The 9,938-nt window shown below is 40.6% G+C and overlaps 2 protein-coding genes and 1 pseudogene across 2 annotated transcripts in view; 1 reads left to right on the top strand and 2 right to left on the bottom strand.

Annotated features, from left to right (window-relative positions):
- Positions 1 to 432: 432 nt before the first annotated feature.
- On the top strand, positions 433 to 1,651 carry LOC148735707 (uncharacterized; annotated as a pseudogene).
- Positions 1,652 to 2,906: 1,255 nt separating this feature from the next.
- Positions 2,907 to 9,938, bottom strand: part of LOC111331606 (transcription initiation factor TFIID subunit 8) — a 12,977-nt gene continuing 5,945 nt past the window's right edge. The window contains exons 5-7 of the mRNA XM_088752424.1: positions 7,168 to 7,253; positions 7,020 to 7,087; positions 2,907 to 3,341 (exon numbers count right to left, since the gene is read on the bottom strand). Coding sequence (XP_088608550.1) covers positions 3,136 to 3,341; positions 7,020 to 7,087; positions 7,168 to 7,253 — 360 coding nt within the window. The 3' untranslated portion in view covers positions 2,907 to 3,135. The remainder of the gene's footprint in view (positions 3,342 to 7,019; positions 7,088 to 7,167; positions 7,254 to 9,938) is intronic.
- Positions 4,723 to 7,013, bottom strand: LOC148735706 (uncharacterized). Its single transcript, XM_088752415.1, has one exon. The coding sequence runs from the start codon at positions 5,606 to 5,608 to the stop codon at positions 4,742 to 4,744; it is 867 nt and encodes a 288-aa protein (XP_088608541.1). The 5' UTR covers positions 5,609 to 7,013; the 3' UTR covers positions 4,723 to 4,741.

The following is a 9,938-nucleotide window of genomic DNA, read 5'->3' as shown; positions in this document are numbered from 1 at the left end:
ACGTCACTGGTGTTTTCTAGGAGAGTGTTCATGATCCATAGGGGCTAATTGCGAAAGCTTCTAGTCTATTCGCCCGTTCTAAGAGACATGTTATTGGACTTCTAAGAAGTAGGCCACTGGTTTTGTCTATAATCGGAGCGATGTTATTTTCACACGGTAATGTTAATTTTAATAATGACCCTCATGGCCCTAGTCTCTTCTCGCAGCCGTTCTTTGTCCCGGAATCCCTTTGTCTCCCTCACAGGGATCCCGAGACAAAAAACGGCTGCGAGAGGAGACTAGCATGGCCCCAAAGGAAACCATAATAAAAGCTGACGTGCGTAACCGGACGAGTTGACGTCATAATTCGGTCAAGAAAAAGTGGTCTCTGTAAAATGTAGACCGGATATATGCGGATGGCGGATGCGGATAGCGGATACGGATAGCGGATGCGGCTGACGGATGCGGATAGAAAAATGTGGATGAAAAATTGCGGATGGAAAAATGCGGATAGAAAAAAAAAATCGGTTGGAAAAAAAAAACAACAACAACATTAAACATGTCATTACAGTCGAACCCCGCTATGTCGAACCCCCACTATAGCACAAAATCAAAAGTCGTATCTTAAGGATACTACAGACTTCGTCAATTTCATAGAAAATACGAAAGTCCCAGAGAACGTAATATTTGTTTCAATGGACGTCACGAACTTATATACAAATATAACACAAGAGGAGGGAATAGACACAGTATGCAAAGTATACGAAATATTCTACAGAAACGGAACTCCTATCCCTACACAACTACTAAAAAAAGCGCTTAGGCTAATTCTCCAGGAGAATTCCTTCCATTTTAATGGAAAGCACTACCTTCAAACACATGGAACGGTCATGGGCACGAAAATGGCAGTCGTCTTTTCTAATATTTTCATGAACAAGGTAGAGACAGAAATCCTTGACAAAAGCCTTTTAAAACCGCTTGTTTGGAAACTTTACATAGACGACATCTCGTTATAGAGTACAAACAAAGCAACAATAGAACGTTTCATTGAAAAAGCAAATAATCATCACCCAGCAATGAAATTTACGGCTGAAATTTCCCATAAGGAAACAACATTCCTGGACACCTAAATCAACAAAGGCGAACGATTTGAAAAGGACGCAATCCTTGATGTGCGTACTCATTTTAAACAAGCTGAGACATTTCATTATACACACTATAGTTCCTGTCACCCACAAGGAGTTAAGACTGAAAGGCTTCATAAAATTAAAGGAGAGGCCCGTAGACTTCTCAGAACAAACTCCTCTCAAACGATATTCGAGGAGAAAATTGCAAATTTCAAAGCGCATTTGCTAAAGAGAGGGTACCCAGAGGACCTCATTAACACAACCTTCTCAGAGCTGAATTTCAAAAACAGGAAAGTAGCTCTTCAACAGAAACCGAAGACGAACCAACGAATCTTGCCTTTTGTTACACAATACCAACCATCAGTGCCAAACCTAAAGCAAATTTATTATGAGACACTGGCATTTAATAGAAACACAACCAGTACTGAGCGAATTATACAAAAATCCGCCCCTCATATGTTACAAGAGGGCGATCGCTCAAAGATGTACTCGTGAGGGCCAAACTTTGAATAGATTATTCTAAACACGCGCTGGGGAGTCGTGTAGGCCTGTCAACCCCCTTTTTTACTGTAACGACATGTTTAATGGGTTTTTTTTTTCTATCCGCATTTTTCCATCCGCAATTTTTCATCCGCATTTTTCTATCCGCATCCGCCATCTGCATCTATGCGGTCCGCGTTTTACAGAGATCCATGCAAGAAAAAGCCGTCTGACCCTGCCCTATCACGGGTTTGTTTCAAAAACTTATAGGAAAAAAAGAAAGTAAGAGTTAAGAAAGTCGTGTTTTTCGATGAATTGCGAGTTTCTCTTTCTGACGCAGAAAAACAAAACAAAACAAAAAACAAATAAATTTGTAGCTGTCCCCTGTGCGTCAGTTTATCGCGTCCCACTTTGTTTGAAAAAAACTTAAAGGGGGTTTGGTCGTGAAGTCAAATCGCTGGTTACGAGCTGTCGGGCGTGAGCGAGATGATCACTTCGGGCCGGCGGCGCGCCAACGTTTCCCGAGCAAATTTCCAGAGAAAACCATTAGAAAACCGTTGTCTCGCAAAATAAGCAGCGAAAGAAAATTGAAGCGTTTATAGAAATCTTTGAAAAGAAACGAAAGCAGGGAAAAAGAAAAATTGAGATCTTTCGAACACAAGGCTTATTCAAGCGTGGGTATCCTGTTAGTTTACCATATGCTTTTGAGCTTTAACAGGAAAAATTGTACACTATAGCTTTAAGACACCGTGGCTTAATGGTTTTAATGACAGGGTCAAGAAACCATCATTTTCAGATATCCGAAAAGCTCTTCCAGCTCATTCATATATATATATTCTCAAAAGTTTCACCGAAGAGGTTGGCGAAAAGACTGGAAAAAAAAAACATTTTAAACCAAATTCGCATTTTTTTTTTTGTCTCTCCTTGTCATCAGAACATCGGTGAAGGTAGGAAAGAGCTGTATTATCTTTGATGTTAAGATAATTCTAATAGAATGGATGGGATGCCTATGAGGTCAAAAGTGAAATTATTAGTCCTTTCACCCCCACATCAGTATGGATATTCTCCCTAAAATTTCTTAAGGTGCTGACTGGGAGAATTTCTTTGATAATCAAGAGCGTCTTCAGTTGGTGATCATTCCCTTTATTTCCTGATCTTCATGTAGGATCCAGGGGGGGTATTGTAAGGAGGAATTAGATGCTAGTGACTCTTACGGTTTATGGATACTCAAACTGGGACTGATGAATCCATCTCTACCTGGAAGTGAGGCGAAAGTGGACAAGGATAACTAACGCAAGAAAACACAGGTGACAACAAAAAGACGATTAAAAAGATGTACTATTCCTTGTCTATGTTAAAAATTCGTCTCCATGTGGGTTATAAAACATGACTAATTTCATATGATTTTCTAGCAAGGAGTCGTATCTTCGAGCCGAGGCTTAGACGAAGACAAGAACAAGAATAAAGAATAATTTATATTCCGTTTCTGACTATTCTAAAACGTGAAGTTGACGCCAGCGAGAATTGATCAAAGCTTTTTTAACAGGCTTCAGCTTGGCTTGATAGTTTTTCGCGCTCGTTTGGCGGGTCTGAGGAAAGGGTTATCGAAGGATTCCGTGTTCTGTGAGCTTGTTGGTAAAACACTATTTGACGGTGTCTCTTTGGCGACGGTTTCATCAAGTTCAAGTAGCTCTGCGTCATCGAAGTCTCCAAGCGCAGATAAATATGGCAGATCACTGGACTCGTTCACAAGTACTGAAGCAAAGAAAAACAGACAGAGGTACGCGTAAGTGGTGATACATATAAATACAACAGAAAGACGTGGTGGCCTTCTGGAGAGTGGACGAAACTTCAAATTGAAAAATTCCGGGGTCTTTTAATCGAAAGTCTCGCTAACTCTGCGGGCCTGAAGCCATATCTTAAAATAGAGTAAATATAAGTAGCAGAAGGGCGGATACCAGCTCAAAAACCAGTCCATTTTATTTTACCTTCTGATATTTTCATTTTTTAAAGCTAAAACTATTAATATAGAGAATGTGAACGCGACGAACAACAACAACAACAACAACAACAACAAAAAATAACGCTATTTCTGAACCGCTCACAACCGGAACTTTCGAGAAACAAGCTTTAGGTTCAAGCCCTAAACAAGGGTTTTGTGTCGTTGTGATCCTTCACAGGATATTTTCCTTCACACCAAGGAGTTTAAAAGGGTATCAACGAAATTTTACGAGATCCTGAGGAAGCCTACCGCTGATGAATCAGCATTCCATCCAGCAAGTGCAGCAGAAGTACATGTACCAATACTCTGGCAGTGCAATGCGAGTCAATCTTCTGTGCAGCCTTCATCTTTCAGTAATAGGCAACTGCTTTCTGGCTTTTTGAGTGCGTAAGATTTGCAAGAAAACTGCTCGTTTATTTACAGATACGTTTCTGTTACCATTGTAGTTGCAGAGATCCAGCCCCTACTATGCGCTTCAAATTAAACGAAATACGGCGCTTGTCACCCAGCAGTCAACTGCAGAGGCAAACTAACAAACAAACGGGGTGGACCGGAACAGATGGGAAGAATAGTTTAAGGACAAAAACGGGGAATCGAAGGACAGGAAATTAAAAGCATCAGAGAGAAAACACAGAAAGGGAAAAAAGGGAAAGGTAAATACTTTTGATACCTTAAAAGAGAGCATGTTACCACTGCTACTGAATGTAAAGTGACAAACTCCGCACCTAATTTAACTGTGGTGATTGGGAAATTGTTACCTATGTGGGCTGCTAAATATGAAGTAATAAACGGTATAGCATACATTTTTTTAACCAATAGTATTGTATTAGGGATAAAGGCTGATAGTTTCGAAAGAAACTGTTTGGGGCTGCGTCGGTGGGAGTAACGAAATAATTTGGATATATCAACAAAGTTGAAAGGGTAAATTGGCACCGTAACGTTTACAAAAGCTGACGTTTCGAGCGTTAGCCCTTCGTCGGAGCGACGACGAAGGGCTAATGCTCAAAACGTCAGCTTTTGTAATCGTTACGGTGGCCATTTTACCACTTCAACTTTGTTGATATATCCAAAGTATTGTATTAGACCAAATTGACAACAAGAAAAATAATCCTCATGAATCGAATCATACAAAAGTAATGAAATAACTTTTTAATCATCGAATACAAGTCACGCCTGAAGAATGACAAGTGACAATTTTCTTGTTGTCATGACGAGTTAAATTTCCATTCAAATCATTTGAGCCCAAATGACTCCTGGGTAAGTAACGATCTGTGCATGTGTCTTCTCCTTTGATAGAAGCGATGAAAGCGGGCTCTACATGCGACGACACTTCAGAGCATTCCTGTTCACATATGTCGTTAAAGAGGTTCCACTCGCGGCGAAAATAATCTTTAAGATTCTGCACCGCATGAACCAGCGTGTTTATCGCGAGGTTTACAAAGCAAGACAAATAACAATCTTTGGTTCTATCTACAGAATCGAATTCCCCGGAGCCTGGTTCCATCATCGAGTCTTTAGCAGCTGAAGCAAGACTTAAGTTCCCAAAGTAGTCCCACCTGCTACCATCATCAGTAAGGCAACTGTTGACAGTTTTTCCAAAATACACCTCTTGAAAAACTTCATTCGATCTTAATGCAGTTTCTTCAGCAAAAATAGCACTATAATTTCTCAATACAAGTTCTTCAACTGGTGGATGCGCCATCGACGACGGCTCTCTTATATCCATACGCATGCTCCTTCGTTTAACACTCGATGTGCTCATGTGTTCCCTAAAATCCTTGTTCATTTTTTCCCTTAATATCTTCATGTCATTCATTATGTCGTTGGTTACTTGAACAATTTTTCTGAGTTGACGGTTTTTTTCTTTATGTAGCGTTCGTTTTGGACGCCGCACTCTTGTTTCGAAGCCTTCTCCTGAGACGTTCGCTGATTGTACAAACGAAGGATCCGTGTGCGGTTTGGCTCCCTTGTTCTCTGAATAAAGATCACTGAATTTCTTCATCTCACTCAGGCTAAACATGAGCGTCTACCACTGGTGTAATTACAACCAGGAAAGAAATAACGCACTCACCGAGACAATCGAATCTAACTGATCATGATTTCGTTTGTGAGGACACTAAAAGACTCGCGCGCGCGATTTGCTGCGCATGCGCGACACTCCACGCTTTCGATATAAACAACAGTTACCCACAACTTCTCACTGATTAAAGACCTCCGGAAGAGGAAAAAGAGTAAATAAATTGGAGCTGTTAATATTATACTTCACAGTTATTAACTTAGTAGGTAATTAGAACATAATAAATGACGAGTTCTTCATAGACGCCATGTTGGACGCGCGCGGCCAAGACCTTGGCCGTGCGTCCAACATGGCGTTCTGGTCGAAGCGCACACGCTAAAAAACGGTTTAAATTGCAAAATATCTGCACAAGCTCAATAAGAAGCCGTAGAAGATGGCTTTCACGTCTTCCGAATTGTCAAAAAAATGTTTTCTGTCTTTAAAACCTAATAAAACAAACTTAAAATAGCTCAAAAACAATGGCAAAATTTGCATAAAAATCGCATAATAACCGATTTTTATCGTACAATTCGCTGGAAAAAATCGCGCAATTTACATTTTTTCATCGCACGTATCAGAAGGCTTGGCTGTGTGGCAGACGGTAAGGAGAATTCTTATTAAGATCTTGGGATAAAGAGGGGTTTAGGGAGAAAAACTTCATTTGTCTACAGTCACTGGGAAGTCAATGAGTAATCCACAGATTACTTTTTGAGCATTTCCATTATTTAATGAGTCAATAACAATGAATTACTGAATACAATACTGAGTTTTATGAAAACTAGATCTCTCATTTATCCATAGTTTACCCACTGATGTCTGTGATTATCCATTGATTATCCACTTACCTAGTTCTTTAACCCATTTTCACCCCCAAAATAATGAAAAAAAAAAAAAAAATCCAAGAGGAAACATTCAGAAATGAAATAGAATGTTAGCAGTGATATCTACAACTGAAAACTTTAAAGCGCATTTTGTCCAGGTGAACTGAAGCAGGGAAGAAAGTGTGTGAGTATCCATGAAGAAAAATTCAAAAAGGTTGTGAGACGGTTAACAAATAGATTCCTTGTTGCAGTGCATAATAGATCACAGATGCTGTCAAAATGTGGTAGTAAGAAAAGATGGCAGACATAGCTGAGTGTGTCATTGACGTTTTTAGGACATTTTGACGTCTTCTGGGATCTATTGTGGAATAGACCCGTCGCAACAAGAAATCTATTTGTTTCATACAAATAAAATGTAAAATCTTATCGATGGTGACTTCATCTTTATTATTATCTACATGTATCCTCCAAAAGATCATTAGTAAGAAATATTAAAAATGTAAGCATAATTCTGCTTATCATATCACAAAAATATATAATTCCATAGAACTCACAAGGATATGTTGGTGCATCCAGTCCTTCACAAATCCCAGAACTAAGTTCAGCTGTCTTTGCCAAAAACCTGTTGAGTGGAAAATAGTGGTTACAGCAAAGCTTACAATTATAGGTAGAATGGAAGAGAGATCATAATTTCTGACTTACTTGGATAACCCTTCTTCAATGTCTTTTCTCTGTGCAGCATATTTCTCTCTTACAGCTTGGTATTCTTTGCTTGACTGTCTGAAGGCCTGCAAGTCAGCAAAACAAATCCCACATCAGCAAGATGTTTTTGTTTCTTTTCTTTTTTTTTTTTTAAACAGAACTTGTAAAAGAGAGAGAAATAACTAAGCTTCTCCAACCAAGGTTTCATGCTATTTTCAAATTTCAACTAGAAGAATGACACATTATTTTAAATACAGCTTTTGCATGTGTCTATTTATTTTCTAAATCAGTCTTGCAACAAGCCCTTCCAGGGGAGTCCTGGCATGCTCCCCCAGCAAAAATTAAGACATTATTTCCAAGATTAATGAACATACCAAATTTTGGATACAGTCTGTAACTTCTTTCTAAGCCAGACAATGATGTCAAAATCAGTTCAAAAATACTAATCTTCTGTCTTTGATTACATTTCACAAGGTAGCTTGTGCAAAATAGTCTGTCAACTGGTGTGTTTCTGCTGCCTAACAGCTTCTGATGACAACTCTGGTTTACCTTACACTAATCGAATAAACCTTGTCTGGTATTTCCTTATCCAATATATATATATATATATATATATAGGAAGTCTGCAAGTCGATTTTCGCGTGGAACAGTGCTCAATACGTTATAGCAGAGCAGAATAAATATTATGAGAGGAAAAAAGGACGTAACTACATTTCCCGACAAGCCTGTTTCGTGAATCGCTTCACTCTTCAGGGGTTTAATGAAAGAATATTCATGTGACTATCGTTTATATACTAGGAAGATTTGCATAATGCGCGGTAAACTTAAAAACTTTAAAGTTCAGTTGTTGCGTAGCAACGCTTTGTTTCTGTGTCGGCATGAAGATACGAGTTCGTTACGCTTATTTAGTGATGAGAGGTCGGGTCGGTAAATTATCAGGAATTTTTCTTTTAGGCAGAGGTTGCATCTTTTATTGGAGCTGTTGTAGGGAGAGTTAGATGATAAGATGCGCCATGAGATAGAATAGTCAATGTTGTCGTTCTTGAGTGTCCAGATGTGTTTGCTAAGTTCGGTAGAGTTTTTGTGCTTGGTGTGGCGGAATGATGCGGTGTGATTTCTGTGTCTTGTTTTGAAGTCGGTTTCTGTGAGTCCGATGTATGTTTCAGAGGTGTTGTTGTCGTTTCGTGTGACGGTGGCTTGATAAACGACTGAGGATTGAAGGCAGTTACCATTGAGCGGGCAATTGTTCTTTTGTCGGCAGTTGCATGTTTTGTTGGTTTCCGTGCCGTCTTTGTTGTCTTTCGTGTAAGGTGAGTGGGACGAGTGTAAGATGCGCTTGTTGTGGTTGTCGATGACCTGTTTGGTGTTGTTCATACAGCTGTAACTGATTTTGATGGTGTTGCGGTTAAATATTTTGCGGAGGCTGTGGTCCTTAGTGAAATGTTTGTCGATTAGGCTGAGGAATTTGTGTCCGATATTGGTGCTGACGTTCTTGCTGAATGGAGGGTTGTACCAGAGGATGTTGCTTCGCTGCCTGTTTTTGCGTTTTGCAGTCGTGCTGGGTTCGTAGTGAAGGGTGTATTGGTATCCGCCTTCGTCAAGTGCTTTTTGGTACGGGGGGGCGGTTTTGTCGAATGAAGCTTTGTCTGATGAAAGGGATGAAAGTCGTTTGTTGATGCTGGCAGGTATGTTCTTTGTGGTGATCGGTGGGTGATTGCTCTCGCGGTGTACGTACTGTAGTGTGGTGTTAGGCTTTGTGTAGGGCTGGTAGGTGCTGTTGATTAGGTTGAGAGTGACGTCTAGGAAGCTGATAATCTTTTTGTTTGCTTCGATAGTGATACGTAGTCCGTTGCGGTTGAAGATGCGGCAAATTTCCTTCTTTATGTTTTCGGTGTCTCTCGGCGTGGTGTTGGTGGTGGCTAGTCCGTCGTCTCTGTAGAGTCCTACGTTGATGTTGAGGTCTTGTAGCTGTGAAAGAAGGAAACTTCCTACTAGCTCGCACGTTTCGGTGGGCAGCTACGACGGCGCCGAAACGTGCGAGCTAGTAGGAAGTTTCCTTCTTTCACAGCTACAAGACCTCAACATCAACGTAGGACTCTACAGAGACGACGGACTAGCCACCACCAACACCACGCCGAGAGACACCGAAAACATAAAGAAGGAAATTTGCCGCATCTTCAACCGCAACGGACTACGTATCACCATCGAAGCAAACAAAAAGATTATCAGCTTCCTAGACGTCACTCTCAACCTAATCAACAGCACCTACCAGCCCTACACAAAGCCTAACACCACACTACAGTACGTACACCGCGAGAGCAATCACCCACCGATCACCACAAAGAACATACCTGCCAGCATCAACAAACGACTTTCATCCCTTTCATCAGACAAAGCTTCATTCGACAAAACCGCCCCCCCGTACCAAAAAGCACTTGACGAAGGCGGATACCAATACACCCTTCACTACGAACCCAGCACGACTGCAAAACGCAAAAACAGGCAGCGAAGCAACATCCTCTGGTACAACCCTCCATTCAGCAAGAACGTCAGCACCAATATCGGACACAAATTCCTCAGCCTAATCGACAAACATTTCACTAAGGACCACAGCCTCCGCAAAATATTTAACCGCAACACCATCAAAATCAGTTACAGCTGTATGAACAACACCAAACAGGTCATCGACAACCACAACAAGCGCATCTTACACTCGTCCCACTCACCTTACACGAAAGACAACAAAGACGGCACGGAAACCAACAAAACAT

The sequence above is a fragment of the Stylophora pistillata genome, chromosome 3 (genome assembly GCF_964205215.1).
Source record: "Stylophora pistillata chromosome 3, jaStyPist1.2, whole genome shotgun sequence".
In the NCBI taxonomy this organism is placed as follows: domain Eukaryota; kingdom Metazoa; phylum Cnidaria; class Anthozoa; order Scleractinia; family Pocilloporidae; genus Stylophora; species Stylophora pistillata.
This window is presented reverse-complemented; position numbering and strand designations above follow the sequence as displayed.

What these genes read in the sequence shown, in the direction of transcription:
- LOC148735706 (XM_088752415.1), bottom strand. Translation starts at nt 5,608, where the DNA reads ATGTTTAGCCTGAGTGAGATGAAGAAATTCAGTGATCTTTATTCAGAG.